Consider the following 22,905-nt stretch of genomic DNA (forward strand, 5'->3'; position numbering starts at 1 on the left):
AAGGCAACAAGAGCATCGTCGATATGCTTTTGAAGGCGGACGTACTCAAAGCTACTGTGAACGAAGCTGATGAGACAGAACAAACGCCGCTCCATCTCGCCATTATTGCTCTACACAGGCTCCAGAACAAGCTAGGGGTAGATCAAATTGACTCAGTCGACTCAACGGCAGACGAGGATAGCAACGCAAAGGACCAGATTCTTCAGTGTATCGGCACGACACAGCTTCTACTCGACCACGGGGCTCAGCCGGAGGCCCAAAACCGCGAAGGGCTCACAGCACTGCATCTTGCGGTCCCATGTGGCGAACCCTCTGTTCTCCAAAGTATTATAGAAAAGATGGAGCCAGAACATTTGTTGATCCGCGATCAACATCAGGAGACAGCACTTTCCGTCGCTCTCAAGCTAGAGGGACAGCAAAGGCGGGCTACTGCGATTGAAGTTTTTCTCAATTCAGACTTCGTGAAGATTGCCAAGTTCGACCAAGAAAACATATGGGATAGAGTCCTTGTATGGGCCACGAATGATCACAAGTTGCACAATATAGTGCAACTAATCCTACAGTACAAGACCAGAAAGAACAACACAATGCCACCTGAATCTGAGGGCTGGAATGTAATCAGATGGGCAGCGCACTATCAGGACCCAAAAATTCTGCGACAACTGATTTCCAGCTCGCCTGAGACTGCTGACATTGAAAAGGCGCTGAAGTCAGTCCTGGGATCGACCCTGAAGCTGGTAAGAGAACCAAGTATTAGCAGCGAAGCCATCAAAAAGCTTCCCATTATGATATGGCTGCTCATAACTGCTTCTGAGCAAAGAGTCGAACTGAAGGAGTCTTTGGAAAAGATCTTAGACGCACTGGAAACCCGAACGTCAGAGGAGAAACCACTGACGAAGAGGTACGGGTTTCCAGTTCGATCAAAACCGGATGGAAATTTGGATCCAGATCGAGGTGAAGATCAGCAAGGAAGCACGATTCGAGAAATTCTGGGAATCAATTCGAAGCAACAATAGGGATCGGAGCAGGAAATCTTTGAGTCGAAAGAGTTGGGGAAGCTGAAAGACATCATCCGCGACCCCCCCTTCACACGGGTCCACAAAGAGCCTTTGGAGTACGACTTACCGCGATACAAGATTGAGAAGACCCGTAAAGACGCGTTGAAAAGATATAAGGCCAATATTGTGCAGTTCTTGAGGGCCGATGGTGTAATGACAACCCTTGAAGTCAGGAGGAAAGTCCGCGACGTCATTTATAAGGCCGGCCCAACAAAGCTCATGCAAACGGCAACAGATATGCACCGGGCTGTCGCCAGTCTTGATGGAGATAAGGTCGAAATCGATCTTGACTTCACATGGGTACATTTGCCGGCGACCAATGTGAGTATCGCCCTCATGGGCATTCAAATTGCTTTCACTAATATGACATCGAAAATAGATGGAATGGATGAATGTAAGTCTAAATGATCATTTGTGAATTCTTTCAGAAAGGTGTCTGGAAAAGGATGAAACCAGACTGACAAGCATTATAGGACCTTGTCACAAGGATTCTGAAAGAGGAACACTGCAGTACTCATCGATACTATGAGGTCAAGTCATTTTTCCAAGATAGTTGGGTCGAGGTGCCAGACAAGAAAGCCGAGTCGAGAATGATGAGGCCTCGCAGCGTTTTCAGACAGCAGAAGCAGACGGCAGATACTGAACCAGGCTCTAGAGCAAAGCCACAAGCTCCATGGTTTAAAATCACAGACAGACCGTTGGGAAAGCGACAGAGGCAGCATGTATTAGCAGAAGAGGGAGAAACGGAAGATGGAAAGATACAAACGCCAATGACAGCAGAGGTAGGAATAACAACCAACAAAGACAAAGGAGACATAACAGAAAACCCTGAAGAAGATGACGGAAATGAGAAGATTCAGGCTCTGCGGTCTGGGACAGGCGACTACACGAAGAGCGATTCTGGCTTCGTGGCTGCATCGGCAATCTACGTAAGTAAGGACCCAATATGCACGATAGTGAATCATGCTAAGATGTAGATAAAGATGCCTTACTTCTGCTTCTCTACCAACCTCGACAAGGTTCAAGAACCCTTAGTACCAAAGAACAAGTACGACAACCTATCTGCAGAGTACTCAACTGAGACCATGTCAGTTGTTCACAGATCGCCAACCCTCGATGAGTGGTACTATCACTTTGCGAAAGACGACGAGTCAGCAAACGAAGACAGAATTCGTCGCAACGAGAGCCAGGTCGTTGCGAAGTTTCTAGGAAGGGGCAAGAACCGGGAGCAAAATGGACAGAACAAGAGGACTCCCATGAGTCCTAACCAGCCCAGCGACTTGACATTGATACGTATCAATCAGATATGGATTTGGACCATCAAAAACAGTAAGTCACAAGATTTTCAGCCTTTAAAATTACTTGACTAAGAAAATTTGCCCTTAGAATGGCTCATCACTGCGAACTCTTGCTTGCCTGATGAAGGTGACGGCACCCTGGTACAGGCAATGCTTGACCAGCTCAGCAAACAAGCGAAATACGGAGGCCGTGAATCTCAACCCAGATCAGCAGATGAGATGAGCAAGTTGATCGTCGATTACTTCGTCGGATCATATGAGAGACTTTCGAAGATTGAGAGACAACCGAAGACAACATCCACCGATGCTGCTTCATCCCAAAACCAGGAACTTGCGGATAGACGAGAACTATCCATCAGTCAAATTTACTCCAGCTACATGAATCGGATTGTAAGCTACGTCCAATCCTCAATGTGTCATGAATTTAGCCCATTATAGCTAACGAGATGCTAGGGAAGGGATGAGATGAGATTGTATGAGACATCCAGGGACAGGAGGCAGAACCAACGGCAGGACCGGGAACGCGATCTGCTGCAGAAATTGACATTCGCCTTTCGGCAATGGAAAGAAATTCTCGAGAACGGTCCTGAACCCTCACCGAGCGCGTTGCCGGATGCAGGAACCACGATGGAGGACGCATTCGAGCAAGCGGAGAAGCTCTATGGTGACATCAAAGATGTCCGTGACGAGTTGAATATTCTGAAATCGGTCGCACAGCACCAGAGGACCGTGCAAAGGGGGTTGTACAAGAAGATGAAGAAGATCGTGGATCTTCCTGCAGCCTATGTGGTGAACGACATCGCACACATGGAAGCTGTTGCGGAGAGAATAGAATCAGCGGTAAGTCTATAAAGTGATCAAACTTGCACTAGCTCTTCTCAATGGCTGATGGTCAATGATTTAATTACAGGTCAATACAACGATCTCTCTACAGCAGAACGAAATTGCAAACTACCAAGCAAAACTAGCAGGTGATCAAGGAAAGATCCTTATGGTCTTCACTTTTGCGACTCTGCTCTTCGTAAGTTCTTCATGTCAAGAAGACCTGTTTACATTTGTTGGCAGACTGACCAGCTCGTCAAGCTTCCGTTATCTTTCCTCTCATCACTCTTCGCTCTAGACGTTTCTTCCTTTCTCCAGACGCCTACCTGGGCGTATCTTGTGATATGTAAGTCTTATTCGTTTAGCGTAGCTTCCTGCATGTGTACTTGATAAGAATTGACATTTGTTACTACAGTCTTAGTATCAAGCGTAGTTTCTCTCATTATAGGGCTAGTCGCATTTTTCTCGGAGACTATTAAGAAATACGGAAAAAAAACATGGAAACATGTGAGGAGACCGAAGACTTATGGTTCCATATGTTAGCGAGCTGAAGTTCCGTCGGGTGTGTCGCAATGGACTATTGTACTCTTGCCGTTTTTTCATGATCGCCTTCCTCATACATAGAGTTCATGATGTTTCCTAGTTGAGAAGACATACGATACATCAATTCGCCTCAGGATCTGCCTTGCACTAGGAATTCAAAGCTGCTCAGCCGTACCGTCTACGTTGTCGAGGCAGATCCCCTTCCTGTAGCAGGTCTGTATGGTTTACAGCCTGAGCAGCCCTCTGTCGGCTGTAGCGGCTAGACTACGGCCTGAGCAAGCCGGAGGTACTGCAGGCGACTTTGACGTTGGTGAGCTAGTAGAAGTGATATTTCCGTAGGTATGCAAATCCAAATATAAGAAGGCTCCAGCCGCTTCACTATAGATAGGCGGCATTAAGCTCTTTACTAAGACTAAAGCATTGACAAACCTGACATCTGGCAACTTACAGCGCCCCTTTCACACATTCAATGCTAGTGCTGAATCAATTATGTTGTCCAAACGTAGTCCTGTGCGATTTCCCTCCAACGCCAAATTCTATCAAGTTTGGTACCAAAGTCTAGTCAAGCCAGAGAATGCGCAGTCGATTCATTCTGACAACGATTCCCTCGCTCTCGGAAACAACTTGAACCTACGAAATGCGGTTCGAGGATTGCTATGCCTCGGTCTTTTTCTGATCATTCATCACGCTCTATATGATGCCATTTCCATCGGCCGTGCGACCCCTAGATGCTCTGAAGAATGCTTACACTGGCACAGCCATCTTGACGAGGCAGCAAGCTTTGCCCTGTGGAAGGCGCACGGTACCAAAGCTGAGGTCATGGCCTAGTCGCAAAGCTATCGTAAGAATTGTTGAATGGTCTCATGGCGTACCTTTTAACACCCATCGGAAGCGCGGCACGCGTGGCATGCGCGGGTGTAGAGGTAAGCCGGGAAGACCGGCCCACGAAGCTCGGTATCGGATCACATCCTTACTTACTTTAAAAACATCGCGAGGTGCCAGGCTGTTTTGAGAAGGAGAGCAAGAATCCTGATTATTGTAATCTATCTAGAGTTCGACCTAGCGGTCTGATGTCGGCCGGTTCGGATGGATGTGCTACCTCTGCGAAGCCTATAACATCCTGAGTATATAAAACCTCACTAAGAACTTTTATCAGATATGTGTATGGTAGACTATCGTCAATGTCGAAGTCCTTAATTCTCATCCACTCGCTTGCGCATCATGCGCTGCATTCGACATCTCGGACTCATCTTTGCAGGCTTCACCGCTGCACTTGTCCCATCACCTATAGGTGGAAAACCTCGTAGTAGCTATGTCATTGAATATGGCACGACGGAGAGCGTGCGGTACCTTGTCTGTGGGACATTCCATGACTGAAGGCGCTAACATATGGCAATAGTCTGAAGGTATGCCATTGATCATCGAGGATGGACTTGTAGAATATGGATTCTACTGCTCCGTGACTAAGTTTCGTGAGTACAACTCAAACATTCTTCACGGAGCCTCTTTCTCGCTGAAATGCGGCGAAGGAGCGATTCAACTCCACCAACCATCGTTGGCTACAATCGCTATCATCACTAATGCCCAAAATGTATGGAATCTTCCCTCCGAAGGGGGCTTGTTCGAAAACCAGAGAACATCAAAGCAACAGCAACTCCCACCCGGAGAGCCAAAGCATCCAGAAATCAACGAACTTGGCCGCAGAAGCGCTGTGCAAGCCAATGTCGACAGCATCAGGATCGCCTCAAAGGCCGCGCTTCTACGGGCTTCGCATGAGGACACTGGTGTCTTGCGCTTACACGAGGAGAATGTAACTGGCGCAAACGTCCGCGTTGCCATCATGGATGCCGCGATTGATGTGACCGCACCTGGCCTGGTAGAAACGAACATCGCATATACCACCAACTTGCGGACCGGCGCCAATGACTCTGCCGGGAGCTGTGACCCGCACGGTACCGGGAATCTCGGCATCGCCGGCGGAAAGGGCGATCCGCTATGGGGCTATACCGGTGTCGCACCGGATGCCACCTTTGAAGCGATCGCCAACTCTGACTGCGTCAACCCCATTAACGGGGACGACCAGGTGAATGACTTCCTTCACATGTACGAGCGGCATCTGGACATCATTTCCATTCCTTACAGCTACGAGTTGGAATACCCTGAAGGTAAGTGATGCTTGTTCTGTAAAGTTCGGCAACTCTTGCGTATCTATCCACCTAAAGTACGGATTGACCGCGTTCACTTGCTAACCGTGAGGCTAGCCCCTTGGCCCACGTTGATAGAGCGTATGTTCAACAACGGCACTCTCGTAACTACTGTCGCCGGCAACACCGGTCCGGGGCTGTACTCGATCAGAGCACCCACGGCCAGTCGTGGCGGCATGGCTATCGGTACCTACGATACTTCCCTCGTCCCTGTGTATACATGGCAAGGGAACTGGACAGCAGGCGGTGAGACTGGTCCAGTATACTATCACCCGAGTGATCCCACCGATACGCAAATATTCGACATGCCCGCCCAGATCAACCTGACATTGTGGTGGCCTGGCGCTTTCGATCCTGCGGCTCTGGAGGGACCCCAAGATGTTGTGTCTCCTTGCCGACCTCTTCCAGCCGACGCAAAACCGCCCTCGGACCCAGCAACCACGATACTTCTCCAGTCTAGATACGAATGTTGGAGCGACCCCGATGACGCGTCTTTGGATATCACCACCAAGTACGGAATACCCTATGTCATGGGGTACGCCCCCAACTACGCCGTTCATGCACTCAGCATCCCTCGCATGGGTAGCACTAATCTAAGCCCTTCCGTACGCGCAGCAGTCAACATCGGTTTCGACGAAGCCTCAAGACTCATATCGCTGCTCGCAAAACACGGCCGCGTAGATCTCTCCCTGACCGGCGATCCATCGTCAGCCAACATGAACCTCAGCTTCATACCCAACAACCAGACAGGCCTCACGCCATCATCCTGGACAACTTGGGGTCCGGCTTTGGATACACACATGGGCGTTGCCGTTCTCGGACCATCACAGTACGTCGCCATGCCGTTCCCCGCGCGCCTTGGCGGCCTCGGCGTATGGGCCGGAACGAGCTTCTCAACCCCGTACCTAGGCGGCGTCGCGGCCCTTGTGAAGTCTGCTCATCCCGAGTGGTCGCCGCGCCAGATCCGCAATGCTATCGTGGCCACGGCACGTCCTGTAGACTACAACGATGGTATTCCAAACTTCAAGGTTCATGCTATCAAGGCCCCGGTTCAGCAGCAAGGAGGTGGGAGGGTCGATGCCTGGAGTGCTGTGCGGAGCGTCACGACGGTCAACGTGACGGATCTTGCTTTCAATGACACCGATCACAGACCACCGTTCCTAAGTTTCACCCTCGCCAACACGGGTGTTGAGGAGCTCACTTACCAGCTGGATCATCTACCAGCGGGGTCAGGTTACGTGATCGATCCTGCAAACCCTTACGCCTTCTCGCTGCCGAACATTAGTGATGCCTTCGCCAGCCTGTCAATTTCTCCCACCTATCTGACGTTGAAGGGCGGTGAATCTGCGTCTGTGGCAGTGTCAATCCTCTCCGAACCTGACTTGTCTGATGCCGCAAGTCGTCTGTCTTTTTTCGGCGGTTACATCGCAGTCCAATCCTCAGCTTCTGAGGCGAATCTTCTGACTGTGCCTTACACTGGCTATGGAGGATCGCTGCTCAACTTACCCATCATTGATCGGACTCAGACCAAACTGATTGGAGTCAGGCTGCCGGACTTCGCATTCATCGATGTTGAGCCCGGAAGGATATTCAATGCCACCTACAACGCCAGCGTCGGCATCGACGAGAACCCCATCGCCTATCCTGATGGCATATATCCCGGATTTGCCTTCCAGCAAGTTGTAAGGAGTAGGCTAGTCACTTATTCTATGGTGAACACTAAGACTGGCGAAGCGCCATTCCACAACGACACCGTCGGAACAGACGCGGAGCCAATGACGGCAGCGTGGTTCTGGGGTGGCTCAGAGAACAACAGGACATTTGTGCCGGCTGGAAGCTATGTCTGGGAGGTACTAGCACTTCGGATGAATGGTGACCGTGAAAACCCAACACATTTTGAATTCTGGAGGTCAGACGAATGGAGTTTGGCTTACAGTCTGAACAGTACCGGCTTGCCTTCGGTGTAATGCCTCTATGGAGCAACGGTTATACGAGCAGAGCCTCGTGGATAAGCTTCTCCTCTTGACAGCAGCCTTAACTTGGAAGCTTTGCTCCTTTATTCCGTCTATAATATTAGACAGTTATTGAGAGGTAGAGTACCGAGGTAAGGATGCATATGTGGTTCTTGAGAGCCGTCTGGAGCGGGAAGACTGACGGCCGAGGGGGCTTGACGGGACGGAGACGAGACTAAAGCCGGCGCGGAGCTCACAGCCGCAAGGTCTCGGCATATACAAAGTAAAAGATGGTAAAGGCCACTCTGCTATGAATGGCAAGCACCATAATCTTCGTTAAGACAATATGCTCTCACGAACCTGACCTTGGGCATACCCAAAAGTGCCTCCCTCACAAACCCATCTTCCACATCCAGCGCCGTCGCCTTCGCAATCCGTGACTTCATCTCCGGGGCTCCCATATCACTTGCAACTCTCACTCCATCTTCCTCTCTATAACCCCCATCCCCTCTACCGCCGTCATTGGCTGGTATAGACGCCCCAGCCCGAGCCATAACCCACCCCCTCGCAACCTCGCTCGCCCAAGTCCCATTCAACCTCCTCATCCACTTCTCATCCCTCACAGCCCGTCCGACCCTCTCCGTCCCGCTCCTCGCCCAAAGCTCCAGATCAAACTCCAAAAACACCGGGTTCCGCCATCCAGAGCCCAGCACGCTCTTCACTCGCGCAATCTCATCCGCGTCCTCCAAGTCCGTAACAACGATCGTAGTCTCAGCCCCGCCTCCGCCAAACATACGTCTCACGGCGTCCCGGCCATGCGTACTACACCGCACACCCAACGCATCGAACTTCAAACTCACGCGCTTCACCAGCGCCGCGCGCTCGAATAGGCGGGCATACCACTCCGCCTCAGCGCGACCAACAAGCACATGCCGCGCCCGCTGCACAAGTTCTCTGATCCCCCGCGGCTGGTCACCCTCGACGTCAACCCAGCTATCCAACTCCAGCACATCGCGATCCCCATCAAACCAATAACACCGCGTCCTCTCCCCCTTGCCCATCTCACCCCCCTCGTACGTGAGTCTCGCCAGCGCACCATATTTCGTCGCCACGGCCCGCGACTCACGACACGCTCCGGCGATGGCGGGCGGTCGTAACAGCGGCGGCGGAGATCCTGACTTGTGTGACTTCGTCTTCTTCCCATCCCGTGCGTCTAGACGCAGAACCCGCGATGGAATGGCGACGAGGGACCAGACTCGGAGTCGTAGTTCGGGAGGCAGATGGCGGAATTGTGGAAAAGATAGGTGTTGCGGCGGCTGCGTGTTGTGGTGGGAAAGCATCGTCTCCATTGTGGCTAGGCGCGCTTCTAACGCCGTCTGAGATTCTGCGATCCTCTCAAGCAGGTGAAGGGTTCGCTCCTGAAAGGTTCTCGACTCCATGTTGTTTGAATTGAACTGAAAAATTGAAAATGTGCCTCTTATTGTGTGAGTCGATCTCTACCTGTTCAGTCGTCGACTTCACAGTCGATCACTAAAGTAGGACTTGCGTGGCTCGTGAGAACTTCCACCGGCGATGTCTCTAATAAGAACACCACAAGTTCTAGCCTCAAAAACTTCACCGCCCGGCGCCGGAAACCGCGGGAACATCCATCCTTTTTACATCACCTCACCATCTGAACATCTGAACACAAATCAGAACCGTATTCGCATCACTCCCCCCCGCCGCAAAAAGACTTGGCTTCCCTCCAGCGGCCGACCTGCACTTCGTCTGGTGTTGACTGTACGGTTTGTCAGTCTGCAAAAGCATGCAAGTCTCGTAGGTAAGCATCTTGGTAAGCGTTGTAAGCAAGTCCGGTCCCCGACTGTGCATGCCAGTGCGGAGACTTGGTTCATTGAACCGACAGGGGTGTAATCTGCTAGGATGGCTCCAATTGGGCAAGTCCGTTTTCGGGGACCACACGGACATGAGGCTTGCACAGTAATACATGACAATCCTATCCTACCTTAAGGTATGCTCCATAGGTTCATCGGCTCGAAGGATCATTACGAAGCTATACTTTTATTTCCTTTGCGATTTTACAACTTAAAGTCGGCATTGTTCTTCTCCCAGCCTCTTGGAGTCTCCTCCAGATCGGCCACCTTATCAACGAGCCTCACCTTCAGGTTCCGATTCCGCTCCGTGCAGAGTTCGTAGGTTGTGCTGAGGTTAAACAAGAGAGTGTGCGATGAGTAGCCGGATCCGACCATGTCCTCAAAAATGGCTCGTGCCTGATGTATAGCTGGTTGTCAGCCGTCTTTGCCATGCTTAAGTTTCCACGAGATGTGTGTCATGAAATGAGACCACAAGTAAGAACACGAGAACGAGGGAAAAGACCCGAGAAGGAAAAGCACTCACCTCTGTCAACTTGCCAGTGTAAAGAAGACACACCGCCATGTTGACACCAATCATCTCATCCGCAACTTCCTCCCTCAGACCTCTCCAGGTCGCAAGCGCCGCCTCATACTCCCCATCAGCCATCTGACAAAGCGCGCCCACAACCGTCTCAGCATGCTTCCCGTCCTCCCCAGAGCCCTCCCCTGGCACAACGCAGCGCCTCGCCGCGTCCGCATCCCCCAAGTGAAGCCACAGCAGAGCCCTCGACAGCGCCATCTTTCCGTTCCCGCGGTCCTTGAGCGTAGCCAAGTGATGCGCCGCGCCGGCGGGGTCATCCATCTCCACCAGCGCGCCCGCGACAGCAACACCCAGATCCTGCAGCCGCGCCTTCCAGAGCTCCCTCGCCGAGTTATCGTGCCGTGCCGTCGCCTTGCTGATCTGCTCGCGCGCCTCCCGCGCCAGGTCGTGGTAGCTCATGACGGACCTGCGCGGGTCGCTGAACCCGAGAGCCTGTAGCCGTACGTTAAGCACGCGCAGCTCCCAGGGCACCAAGTGCTCGCCCGTGGTCTCGTCAATGTAGACGCCTGCATTCAAATCTTCCAGCGCCCTCACCTCCTGCGCCGCCACCGCCGTCGCGTCGATGAGCGTCAGGCACGCCAGCCGCGTGTACAGCAGGCTAAAGATCCTCTGGTGGTCCGACGGTGCGACCCGCGGCCGGCCTGGGCTGCCCGTGGCCGTCAGCTCCTGGACCGCGGCAATGGCGGCGGCGCGGAAGTGGCCCTTTGCCAGCAGGTCTTCGAGCGGAGCATCGGCCGGCGGCTGCTTGGACGAGTTCCTGAATGCGACCGGGACGTTGACGGGTTGGATGGTGTGGTAGATCTCGGGCCGCAGGAGGAAGCCAAAGTCCTTGGTGACGGTTGTCTTCACGGGCGGAGCGGCGGGAGAGTGAGGCAGCGCTGGCGAGCGTTGTCCTGATATTGGGCGTTGCTGCGTCGTGTCTTCTGTGGCGGCGGCTTTTGGTGACAACGGGTCATTCAGAGGAGTGCTTAAAGCCTGTCAGAGGAGGCCAACATGGCAATATGAGAAGTAAAACTCACTCGTCCAGGTCGAGCGGACCCTTAGTCGAGGACCGTGGACGAACCGCTGTACGAAACGTATTAGTGAAGATTCGGTGACACTCCCTCCCTCATTCTCAGTCTCATTCATGAGCTATAGGCCATAGCTTCTGCCAGGGCCAGGGTGATGAGATACACATAGAATGAGAAGAAAGCGGGCTCTAAAATTGGAGGAGGGTTTAACATGGTGGATGATAAGCACTCACGCCTCGTCACTGATATGTTTCGTCCATGCCCACGATTTATTGGAGGTTGAGACATCGTATTGAAGGTTGAAGGGATCTCAAAGGTGTTGTTGGAGAGAACATACACCAGCACTTTGAACCTGAATGAAGCTCAGCAGGTATCGAAGCCAATTGGTCTGTGCTGCGGTCGCTCAGAAGCTGGGTCGGGGGAACCCCCCTTTATGCGATTAAGGGACACAGGCAGCCAGGAAACAAGCACATGGCTCTTTTTTCAAGTACTTCATATGCACAACATTTTTCATTGCAGTATTTCACCAATGATCTCACAGATTTCACACATCTCATATCTGGCAACCTATGGTGGCAAAGGACCTCTATTAACCGGCAGTGATATCTAAACCGAAAAGGCAGAGCTTTTGACCATTCCCAATATCTCAAGTTTCCATCAGATATTCGTTCTCTAACCCTTGGCAGCACCGGCCTTGATGAGCAAGATGTCTCCATCTTCCACAACGTAGTCCTTGCCCTTCGTCATCACCTTGCCCTTAGCCTTGACCTCGGCTTCAGTGCCGAGCTCCTTCAGCGTGGTGAAGTTGTAGACGAGGACTTGAATAAAGGTCTTTTCAAAGTCGGTGTGAATGACACCAGCAGCCTGGGGCGCCTTGGTGCCGTTGCGGAGAGTCCACTGGCGGACTTCGTCCGTGCCGGTGGTGAAGAAGCTGCCAAGGTTGAGGACCTTGCGCATCTGAAGAACGATCTTGGGCAGAGCGGACTCGGCGCCAACGTTCTTCTGCTCCTCCTTGGACTCGGCCTCAGTCTCGTAGCGGGTCAGACGCTCCTCGAAAGAGACGGAGATGGGGATGATGGGGTCGCCTTGGGCGTGCTCCTTAACCCACTCGGCAACCTTGGGAAGATACTTGTTCTTCTTGCGAATGAAGTCCTTCTCCGAGAGGTTGACCAAGTAGACGACGGGCTTGGCGGTAAGGAGGAACAAGGGGTTGATGACCTCGATCTGTCATTTTTGTCAGAAATGATTTTCTCTCACAAGTGTTTTGCAACAAGATTGTATGAGGGAGTTGTGTCAAATCAGAATGGGTTTTTTGTCTCAATATGCCGTAGCATTCGAAGAGCTGGGTTTATAGTTCGGATCTTAGATCCTTTGTCATCATGTGACGAGAGGCGTGGGATGAGGAAAAGAAATGTAGTTGTCAGTCTTACCTCCTTGGGGCCCCAGGTACCCTTGCGGACTTCATTGCCGTCCTTCAAGTGCTGAAGAATCTTCTCAATGGTAGCCTGCTCCTCCATAGCCTTCTTGTGCTCGAGGCCCTTGCCACCAGAGCGAGTCTTCTTCTTCTGGTTCTCGAGGGCCTTTTCGGTGAACTCGATATCCTTCAACCGCAGCTCGTCGCTGATGATGTCGAGATCACGGGTAGGGTTGACGTCACCCTCGACGTGGATAATCTCGGCATCGTCGAAGCAACGAACGACCTGGAAGATGGCATCGACGGCGCGAATGTGCGACAAGAAGGCGTTACCAAGACCAGCGCCAGTGGAGGCACCTCTCGTCAGACCAGCGATATCGTACACCGTAAGGTTGGCAGGCACGCGCGACTTGGGATTGTACTTTTCGCAAAGCCAATCATAGCGCTCATCGGGGACGATGACACGTGCCTCCTCAGGGTCGATGGTGGCGTAGGGGAAGTTGGCCGGGTTTCCCAGGTTGCACTTGGTAATGGCCTGGAAGAGGGTGGACTTTCCAACGTTTGCAAGGCCAACCTGAAGAGAAGAGAAGGGGGGTCAGCCTGATCCCGGACAGGTTCTAAGGCCAAGGCGAAAGCGAAGGCTCAAGGCGCAGCACCCACAATTCCACTCTTCAGGTTGTTACCGGGCCTGCCCAGGAGGATCTTCTCCTCGACGACTTGCTTCTTGGGAGGCATTGTGCGTCTTGATTTTGCGTAGTGACGTGTGGTGGTGTAGAGTAAAGTGCAGTGAAGCACTTGAGCTTGGCGAAAGGCAGAGCTAGCTGCGCGGGGTAGCAAAGAGGGAGATTTAGAAGTGAAGGAAGAAGGGAGGAGGATGAAGGACGTCGTTTTGGCGACTCTTGGCTGTGTGACCAGCCCTCAATCACGCGGATTTGCCCGACGACTCAGAGAGCAGAGCGGTAGAGAGAGAAGAGAGTAGAAAGAGGAAGAGAAACCTCGCAGATTGTTTGATCGAGAAGAAAAAGCTTTCGCGACAGAGGTGTTGTGGCCGGCCTTGTTAGATGAATTTTAATGTGCCCCACCAAAAACGGGGCCCAGGTACCTGAAGGGGGTCAACTTCCATCCCGGCGTTTCTATTCCGCCGTCGCGCCGCCACCACCTAAACCTGGAAGGCGCTGACAGCACCACTGAACAGTGGAAGCAAGGCAGGAACGATCCCAGCAACCACGCAACCAAGCTGGGAAGCTCGAAGCCCGAAGGAAGCTGGAGGAAAGCGCGGGGCTGGGAGCCACCTCTGACCTCATTCCTTGCATCCTATTGGATCGCAATTGGCTCAACCCGCTTGCAGTGAAGAGTACTTGTGCATCCCGCATACCACCACCCGATTTCTATGGCCCAAGTCTGGCTACCCAAGTACCTGACCTTACCTTCAAGCTCCGATCAACCAGCAACCTCCAGGCTCCTCGAGGTTGTTCAATGCAGCACTTTGCCTTTCTGCTGACGCCCGCTTTCTCAGCGCCGAGCACCGCCCGAGCCAAGCCCAAGGAACCTAAGCTACGAGACCTGCCTTGAGGTTCTTTGCTGGGTGCATTGCGTTTGCTTCCGTCTCCTTCTCGTCGCGAGTTCCGTCAAACGTTTCTGTTCATTCTGCAGCCAGCCTATTTCATTGTATTTGCGTCCTTCATTCACTGAAACATCCCCCATATCTCGTGTCCTCGAAAGTATTCCCTAAGCGCATTTATTCCCCAGACTGGCCCTCTTCTCCGTTTCGTGCCTCGTCTCATCTTCTCCAACAACGCCGCGCCCCTCCCACCCGACTCGCAGCTGCCCAGGCTCTCACGACGTAAACTGGAATACGCCAAAAAGGCAGCAGCACCCGCAACCTACAAAAACACCTCACCCGACAAATTGCAGAAAAACATGCCTCCACGATCGAGCAATCCCAGGCAGTCTACCGCGTCGCATAGGTCGACATTGTCATTATCCAAAACCGAAGTCACAATCCATGTCTATGATCTGCTACCTGTAAGTTGCTCGGACCCACCGAACCGACAGCTTGGTTCCGTCACCGCCAGCCCAGCTAACAAAGTGACTGCAGCCAGGACGCCTATCCTCTGTTCTTTGGACATTTGGCGCTTCGCTGCTTCACTCGGGTGTTGTGATCAATGGCAGAGAGTACGCCTACGGCGGGCACGAGCGACGAGGTGTGACGGGAGTATACTGGACAAAGCCCAAGACGGAGCCCCCCGGCGGCACTTTCAAGTCCGAGATCCTCCACGGCTTTACCTTTGCAACCCAGGCCGAGATCGACGCGATTCTGGAAGAAGCCTCGAGAGACTTCCTCGGAACCTCCTATAACCTCTTGACGAAAAATTGCAACCACTTTACTTCCTATCTCTGCAGAAAGCTTACCGGCCGTCCCGGTCCCGGCTGGCTGAACCGTGCGGCAAGCATCGGTGTCGCATTACCCTGCGTTGTTCCTAGGGACTGGATCGACCCACCCGAGTACGATACCGCCGACGGCGCACTTCTGGAAGAGGAGGAGGAGGATGATCGTGCTCACGAAGGCTCTAGGATGCTGAAGCAATCGCCGCCGAGGTTCCTCACCGAGAACTCCAAGGGTCAAGCGGAGGACGCCGATTGGGATAGCGAGGAGGAACGACGCCGCGGCGGCAACGGCAAGGGCAAGAAGGCCGTACGGGATACTGCGGGTCGCGACCTACCTGCTGCCGAAAGGGCTCCGGTTCGAAAGTAGAGGTCGTCGTCGTCGATTCTCTACATCAGGGTATGCGGTATGTTTGGCGTTACAAAGGTCTGGCGTTTGGGTTTAATGGGCGTACAGCACTTGATACCAGTGGGGTTGGACATCTGGATTTTTGATATGAAACCATCAGAATGCAAGGAAATTTGCTCTTGTGATATGATACAGTTGTACATGTATTGTACAGGCGTTATTGCGTTGTTCTTCCCCCGCGAACTCCAGACAGCGTACCCCCTTTCTAGACACGTCTTGGGTTCTTGCTCCTCGTTCCACCAAATTTCAATCTCGTTGAATCCGCCACCCGAATGACCTTGCTTCTCCAAAGCTTACCCTCGGGGGCCATGAGAACCTTGACTGCCGCGTCACGTCCAACACCGAATCCTCTGAGCACGATCTCGAGCTTGTTGATCTTCTTGTGCCATCCAGCGTAGTTCAACCTCTCGAGGACGTATGCCGTCAATTGGTAGGCGGCGTCGTATCCTTTCCTCTTGGACTTCTTGAAGCCGATGTTGCCGGTCGACAGGGAGATGATGGCGCCACGGTCGGGCTTCGTGACCGTCACATGCGTGTTGTGCTTGTGGGAGTAGATGTGCATGTGGTACGGCTCCAAGAGGTCCTCCTGTTCGGGGACAAGGTCGTCGAGGCCTGAGCCGCTTGAGGCGAGACCGCCATCTAGCGACTTGCCGGCGGCCTTGTTCAGGGTTTGGAGGAGCATTGTCTGGTTGTGGCTGGGCGAGCTAGTTCCCTGTGTCGGTGCCGGTGTTGAGGCTGTGGAGCGGGAGCCGTACATGGCAGCGAGAAGCTCCTGGCCTCCTTTCTTCGCATCGCCGGCGCGCTGAATCGGGGTCTGAGAGAAGGGTCGGAGGAATGCCGGGGAGCATCGTGCTATCGGGGATGGACGGGCGGCAGTCTGGAAGATGGATCTCGCCAAGAGGCGAGTCGTCGGTGCGGAGCTCATCGCAGGAGTTGTATCAGGCTTCCTGTCGCAATAGGGGGAGAGAGGGTGACCTGTCCGTGACGATGATGGCCCAGCTGCAATGAAGATTTCAGAAATTTGGTAAAGCTCCCGTTCGAACGTCTGGAGACATTGCCGCTATCTGATTGGCTCCCGAGTGGCGTGCCGGGTCGTCTTCGGTTGAACAGGGGCCCAGATTTTTTCCGCGCTCCGCTGTCAACCGAGATCGCTCGCCCAGCACTGCAGCGCCAGAGCTTCTGGAACCCCCGTCGGAACCTGTCGCGAGCCAAAATTTCTTTGCAACTTTACTCGCCCCCAATCGTCATCTGCATCCCCTTTCCGCCCCTCTCCTCCCTCTCTTTTTCTAAAATCCTCTTTTGCGTTAATCGTCGAGAGGCGGTTGGCTTGGGTTATACTACACACACACACACACACAGTATGAACTCTCTCGTGCAATCGGCGAGGAGAAATCCTCAGAATGCGCTCGTAAGAGCTTCCGCGCGGGCGGCGGTCCAAAACCACAGCAGGACACCCGCCTTCAGCCGGTTACTTTCCACAGACATCAGTGGTAACGCTGTGCTGGTCTCATCACGACACACCTTTGCACGACCCACCTCATTGCGATCACAGTTTCTCCCTGAAGATGTCCGCAGCATCTCGAGCTCGATGCAATCCAGGTCTTTCCACCTGACGGCCAGACAGCTCCAGCAGCAGCAGACCGAGAAGCCCAAGGCAACCGAAGACGGTGCAAAGCCTGCCGAGGATACCGCGAAGCCCACCGAGGAAGCCAAGGCCAAGGACGCCGAGTCTGAGGGCAAGGAGGAGTCATCCGAGAAGAAGGAGGGCGAGAAGGCCGAGGGAGAGGAGGGTAAGGAAGGCGAGGAGAAGCAAAAGGAGAAGAAGGAGGACATGCCGCCTCCTCCGCCCCACGGGGACAAGACGCCGTGGGAGGTCTTCAGAGAGACACTGACGGCCGAGTTTGGCAAGTCCAAGGAATGGAACGAGTCGACAAAGGCATTGTCTGGCGAGATCCAGGACTTTGCCGAGAGCGAGAGAGTCCGCAAAGCCCGCGAGGCCTATGAGAAGTCTTCTGGTGCCATCTCTTCTGCTGCGACGAGCGCCGTCAAGACCACCGCTGGCGCCATCGGAAAGGGTGCCGCCTGGACCTGGGATACCACCGCCATGAAGGGCGTCCGCAAGGTCGCTAACGTGACGGGAGACGCGCTCGACAAGGCGACCAAGCCCATCCGCGAAACCGAGGCCTACAAGAACGTCAAGGACGTTATCGATGACGGCAGCAGCTCGCGCTACGGTGGCTGGGTTGAGAAGGAGGAGCGTAGGAAGAAGCGCGAGGCTGAGGCCCTTAAGCACGGCAAGCCAGAGATCTTTGAGGAAGACCCCAAGTAAGTTTTCGAAAAAGCGGATTACCTGCAGGTCCGGAACTCCCAACTGACTGTGATGAAGCGCCGGCACAAACGTCACGATTCACAAGGACGCCGCCTGGAAGGAGGCGTGGAATGAGTTCAAGGACTCGAACAAGTTCGCTCAGGGCTTCTTCAGCGCCGGCAAGGTCTATCGCGAATCCGAAAACCCCCTCATCGAGACCGCACGACTCGTCACGGACAAGATTGGAGGATGGTTCGCCGAGAACGAGACGGCCCAGGTCATCAAGAAGTTCCGCACAATGGACCCCAGCTTCCGAACGGAGCCCTTCTTGAAGGAGCTCCGCGAATACATCTTGCCCGAGGTTCTCGACGCCTACGTCAAGGGCGACATCGAGACCCTCAAGCTCTGGCTCTCCGAGGCCCAGTACTCCGTGTACGAGGCCCTGACGAAGCAGTACCTTACCGCCGGCCTCAAGTCGGACGGCAAGATCCTCGATATCCGCCACGTCGACATTGTCCGCGCCCGCATGCTGGACCCCGGTGAAATCCCCGTCTTCGTCATCACCTGCAGGACACAAGAGGTGCACGTCTACCGCAACGCAAAGTCTGGCGAGCTCGCGGCCGGCATGGAGGATAAGGTGCAGCTGGTGACGTACGCCATCGGTATCACCCGCGTACCAGAGGATGTCAGCAACCCTGAGACGAGAGGATGGCGTCTCATTGAGATGCAGAAGAGCGGAAAGGACTACTACTAAACCAAAACTACCACCAACAACAACAACACTACTATCATAACCCACCACTCCCAACTTTTCAAGGGGGCGGTACTTCTCATAAGCGAGGAAGATGTTTGGATGATGAATTAACAACCTACAAAGAAGCCCCCTTCTCGCAAAAAATCTTCAGCCGACAAAAAAGTGTTTTATTACTTGTACAAAATAGATACTCGGGGGCATATGGGACTGGCGAACACTGGACGCGACGTTGCCACAATGTGAAGTGTGGCCAAAGGGGGAGGAAAGACAAAAACCAACACCGCTCTTGAAGGCTATATGTGTACGTGTAGAAGGAAAAATGTGTCTTTCATGTAGACGAGGCGATTACCCATACTTCGCGATGTAATACCAAACGAGAACTGAGAATGTCCTCACCCCATCATTACTATCCCCCTTCAGCCGTGTCATTTGCCGTCTTGACGGATCCTGCATCTTCCTCTCCTCGTCTCGACTTCTTAACAGCCCCTTCGTCTACAACTTGGCTCCCTTCCCTTTCTTCAGAACTCCGCCTCCTCTTCGCTTCAGCCTCGACAACTTCCCTCTTCCTCCCCTTCCTCTCCTCCTCCACCTCTGCCTCCTCTCTCAACACCGTCCGAACCTCCATCAAAATCTTACCCAGCAAATTCAACCCCCACCGTCCCCGATCCGAACCCGGTGCCTTATCCGGCGAGAACCCGATCCCCCAGATCCGATCCATCGGACTCGCCTCCACCAGCTCCCTATCCCCCGTCGCCAGCAACTTCTTCCGCAACTCTGGCGCGGACCGGAACTTCAGGAGATTGCCCTCGCGGACGATGCGCTCTCTGTTCTCGTTCCACAGCGCTTCGTTGAAGTTGCGCACTTTGCGGCCGAGGGCTTTGACTTTGCGCGGGTGGTCTGCTTTGAGGATGAATAGGGCGACGGTGGGGTCGGTGAAGAGGAGGGCTTTGGCGTGCATCATGTAGTGTTCTGCTGTTTTGAATGTTATGGGTGTGGAGGAGGTTGAAGATGAGGATGGGGATGGGGATGAGGATGAAGAGGGAGAGGGAGATTGGGTGAAGGGGTTGGAGGTCCACCATTGGGAGAGGTAGCCTTCATGCCCCGTTTCCCGCCAAAAGTAGATTGGTGATGTGTTCATGGTGATTACAGATGTAAGGTTCGAACTGATTCTTTGAATTTGAAGCTTGTATGCTGTTCGTAAGGGGTGGTAGGTTTGCATAGCTTATAAGTGTTGGGTGATGTAGAAGTGAGGCTGACTCTGAAGGCAACTGTCTGCCTAACTGCGTGTTAGTGCCGCCGCCGGATGACTCAACCGAGAGTGAGCGTGAACGCCAAAACATGAAGTGAGTTTAAGAACACAAGACATCTCAAACAGCACAATACTAAACGTTGAATAGTGACTTAAGTGATGAAGAAGCAGATCAGATTTCTCATGATACTTAGATAAACACCTCAATTGGGTCCCTGCTCCGGGACAAGACCATGAGCCTACACATCAATATAAGCCATCTCACTCACCCAGACTTATATAGAATCCCATCAACCTGCTCATGCCGCCTCACAGCATCCTCAAAACTAGGCAAACTCTCACCCTCCGCAAAAGCCTCATAAACCGCCCCGACACATCTCGCCGGCACAGGCAACTCCGCCTGCCACCCCTCCTCCCACGCCCACGGCACACTCTCCACCTCGCCGCTCTCAAAGTCTTGAACCTCAATCTTGACGCCGTCCACGTCCGCAAAGGCCTGCAGCGCGACGCTGTTCTGCGACGTCAGCCGGATCTCGCCCTTTTCGCCGTTGACGGTCCACGAGAGCTGCGGCTCGCCGGCGAAGGGCTGACCCCGTCGGAACCGCGCGAGGAACGTGGCGCCTTGGGCGGAGACGAAGTTTGAGGGTGGGAGGGTCGCTGTCGCAACGAGGAGGTCGGGCACGTTGCTTGAGACCGTCTCGGTGATTTGCTTCGTTGACGGGTCGCGGATCTTGACGTCGGGGCGTTGGATTTGGGTGTGCGAGTGTTGGATGGTCGCCTCGCCTAGGACGTGCTGGATCTGGTCAAACACTGAACGCTCATGTTAGCAATGGGTGAGATTTCCATGTCAAGGGCAAAGAAATGAACTCACAGTGACCAAAACCGATGGTGATCACATTCCCTCCAATCTCGCGCTGAGTGAAGTACTTCAACCCAGCCGGCAAAACATTCCGATCCAACGAACCACCCGCCGCCCTCACCTCACTACTCAACACCTTTCCAATCCTCCCCTCCTCCAAGATCTCCTTTACCTTCAACAGCGACGGCGCAAATCTTCCCTGGACACCCACCACCGTCCTCGCCCCGCTCCTCCTCGCCGCATCCGCCAGCTCACCCGCGCGCTTCGCGTCCTGCGCGAGAGGCCACTCGACGTACACACTCTTACCCGCCTCGACGCTGGAAAGGGCCGTGTCGTAGTGCTGATCGACGCGCGTCGAGACGACGACGAGGTCCACGTCCGGGTCCGCGGCCAGGTCGGCGGGGCTGCCGTAGGCTTTCGTGGAGGAGGGGAGGTTGTAGGCTTTCACTGCGCGCTGGGCGGCTTCGACGCTCGAGTTGCAGAGGGCTGTGATTGTGTATTTGGAGCGGCCGCGCGGAGAGAGGAGGTAGGGGAGGTGGGCGCTTGAGGCCCAGGCTGTTGTTGCGGTTGAGGAGAGGCCGATGATGCCGATTCTGATGGGTGCCATTATGAGGGTTTGTTTGATGTTGGTGGTGGTTACGGTTGGATGAAAACTTGTCGATTGAGGTCTTGTAGCGAGATGAGAAGGTTCTGGCTGTGAGTTTATAGTGAAGTAACGGTATGGAGGTGAGGTGTGTAAGACTGAAGATGATGTGATGGCCGATTTGTAAGCTGGCGCATCGCGGTGTAAGTCGATTGGAAGAGGGGTTGCGGCCACCTTGGTAATCAACCTCCCCCTCGCTTTGATATCGAAATGTCAATGAAACTAATAGAGATCTACACCAAGTGAGCTTGCGTGGTCTCCGTGGAGAGAGATACATCGCCTATGATTTGTCACACTTGGAGGGACCCGAGCGGATGCGGATCTCAACCAACGAATTTGCAACCCATTTCTGCAAATTTCTTGAAGTATGTCACTCTTGATTGAGTGATGCTCAAAGTTTCACGGTTGAGAATTGTTACAATGAGTAGAGATGCATGGCGTCAAATGTGCCAGAATAAATCCGTCAGTCCCGATTCCCTCATTACTGACATCAATCATCCAAACTCATGTTTCTATATAGTTGACTGCAATGAGGCCGGCAATGCCATGTTTACACCCAAGAACACTAGGAATATACCTTCACCCCACAACTTCCTGACTTAGCTCCCAACACCATGCTAATACAGTCCGGATGACATCTTGATCGTATCAAGAAAACCATTTACCAAAAACACAATCAAACCAAACCCATAAACATCGAAGCCACCAAAACAAACATACCAACTCTCACAGTCGTAACACCCGACCCCGCGGGTCCGCTTTCAGCAACGTGTAAGTAGAAAGGATATCCAGACGTCTCATTATATTTCAATGTCCCATTAGTACTCATCTTTTCTTTGTTGGCCCAGCGACGACGACAGGCCATGAACCTAGACAGCGCCGTGTCCTCGTCGGCGTAGGTCGCGGGAAGCTCGCACCACTTGTAGCAGCCCTCGGCGAGCTGGAGTGAATTTGGGTCGCAGCAGGCCGCTATGGGCGTGTCATACGTGTTGTAGCCTGGCGTAACGACGTATGTGAGGTTTTCTGGGATAGGAAAGTGGGTGGGTTGTGTTATGAGGTGGGGGTCTGGACATGTTGCGGTAGCCATTGCGGCAGGTGGTTGTTTTGGTTTTTAGAGCCGGGAAGTTGTAGTTAATGATGACGAGAAACACCGGGGCTTGGAGTTCGGGTTGATGGTAATGCTCATTGTTATCGGTGTTAGTCGGATCCGTTCGTGGGAAAGATGAAGTCTCGATAAGATATCGTGATATAGCTGTTGTATGTACTCGTATAAATTTCATACATAGAACATCATTTACCCAAGAGATTTCATGATCAATCTATATTAAATTGCTTGTACAATCCAATATCAGCTCATCAGTGGTTCTCTACCCAGTTGCTCAATGTCAGCTTGGCAGCCGCCCGACTGCAGTCTTGCCAAGCCCTACGGCGCAGCACAGCTGATTCTATACCTATGTACAGACGTCATCCAGCATTTGACGGGATATTTCAACCGGTTCAAAACGAGCCATCGTGGTCAGGGGTAACTGCAAAGATCTGGGGTAGG

At 53.2% G+C, this 22,905-nt stretch overlaps 8 protein-coding genes across 8 annotated transcripts; 4 read left to right on the forward strand and 4 right to left on the reverse strand.

The window, feature by feature from the left end:
* Positions 1-23: 23 nt before the first annotated feature.
* On the forward strand, positions 24-4,549 carry CPAR01_05523 (uncharacterized protein; the record flags this gene model as incomplete). The annotated part of the gene is made up of 12 exons (XM_060489801.1): positions 24-509; positions 564-737; positions 821-901; positions 1,017-1,379; positions 1,438-1,452; positions 1,532-1,987; positions 2,042-2,387; positions 2,445-2,746; positions 2,810-3,196; positions 3,267-3,377; positions 3,422-3,524; positions 4,284-4,549. The coding sequence occupies 12 exons, from the start codon at positions 24-26 to the stop codon at positions 4,547-4,549; spliced, it is 3,090 nt and encodes a 1,029-aa protein (XP_060351267.1).
* Positions 4,550-4,942: 393 nt separating this feature from the next.
* CPAR01_05524 (serine endopeptidase) lies at positions 4,943-7,892 on the forward strand (the record flags this gene model as incomplete). Its single annotated transcript, XM_060489802.1, has 3 exons — positions 4,943-5,074; positions 5,121-5,886; positions 5,983-7,892. The coding sequence occupies 3 exons, from the start codon at positions 4,943-4,945 to the stop codon at positions 7,890-7,892; spliced, it is 2,808 nt and encodes a 935-aa protein (XP_060351268.1).
* A 293-nt stretch (positions 7,893-8,185) lies between these two features.
* On the reverse strand, positions 8,186-9,316 carry CPAR01_05525 (uncharacterized protein; the record flags this gene model as incomplete). Its single annotated transcript, XM_060489803.1, has 1 exon — positions 8,186-9,316. One exon carries the CDS (start codon positions 9,314-9,316, stop codon positions 8,186-8,188), a length of 1,131 nt encoding a protein of 376 aa, XP_060351269.1.
* A 636-nt stretch (positions 9,317-9,952) lies between these two features.
* On the reverse strand, positions 9,953-13,655 carry CPAR01_05526 (uncharacterized protein; the record flags this gene model as incomplete). The annotated part of the gene is made up of 7 exons (XM_060489804.1): positions 9,953-10,144; positions 10,272-11,295; positions 11,348-11,431; positions 11,572-11,647; positions 12,016-12,562; positions 12,769-13,326; positions 13,413-13,655. Coding segments are annotated over 7 exons (2,724 nt in total), but the record flags the coding sequence as incomplete, so codon positions are not given.
* Positions 13,656-14,672: 1,017 nt separating this feature from the next.
* Positions 14,673-15,507, forward strand: CPAR01_05527 (uncharacterized protein; the record flags this gene model as incomplete). The annotated part of the gene is made up of 2 exons (XM_060489805.1): positions 14,673-14,777; positions 14,851-15,507. The coding sequence occupies 2 exons, from the start codon at positions 14,673-14,675 to the stop codon at positions 15,505-15,507; spliced, it is 762 nt and encodes a 253-aa protein (XP_060351271.1).
* A 244-nt stretch (positions 15,508-15,751) lies between these two features.
* On the reverse strand, positions 15,752-16,471 carry CPAR01_05528 (uncharacterized protein; the record flags this gene model as incomplete). Its single annotated transcript, XM_060489806.1, has 1 exon — positions 15,752-16,471. One exon carries the CDS (start codon positions 16,469-16,471, stop codon positions 15,752-15,754), a length of 720 nt encoding a protein of 239 aa, XP_060351272.1.
* A 435-nt stretch (positions 16,472-16,906) lies between these two features.
* CPAR01_05529 (Tim44-like domain-containing protein) lies at positions 16,907-18,608 on the forward strand (the record flags this gene model as incomplete). Its single annotated transcript, XM_060489807.1, has 2 exons — positions 16,907-17,871; positions 17,933-18,608. The coding sequence occupies 2 exons, from the start codon at positions 16,907-16,909 to the stop codon at positions 18,606-18,608; spliced, it is 1,641 nt and encodes a 546-aa protein (XP_060351273.1).
* Positions 18,609-19,014: 406 nt separating this feature from the next.
* On the reverse strand, positions 19,015-22,446 carry CPAR01_05530 (oxidoreductase family protein; the record flags this gene model as incomplete). The annotated part of the gene is made up of 4 exons (XM_060489808.1): positions 19,015-19,777; positions 20,127-20,667; positions 20,729-21,406; positions 22,080-22,446. The coding sequence occupies 4 exons, from the start codon at positions 22,444-22,446 to the stop codon at positions 19,015-19,017; spliced, it is 2,349 nt and encodes a 782-aa protein (XP_060351274.1).
* Between the last annotated feature and the right edge of the window lie 459 nt (positions 22,447-22,905).

The sequence above is a fragment of the Colletotrichum paranaense genome (genome assembly GCF_030867605.1).
Source record: "Colletotrichum paranaense strain IMI 384185 chromosome Unknown Scaffold_4.1, whole genome shotgun sequence".
Lineage (NCBI taxonomy): Eukaryota > Fungi > Ascomycota > Sordariomycetes > Glomerellales > Glomerellaceae > Colletotrichum > Colletotrichum paranaense.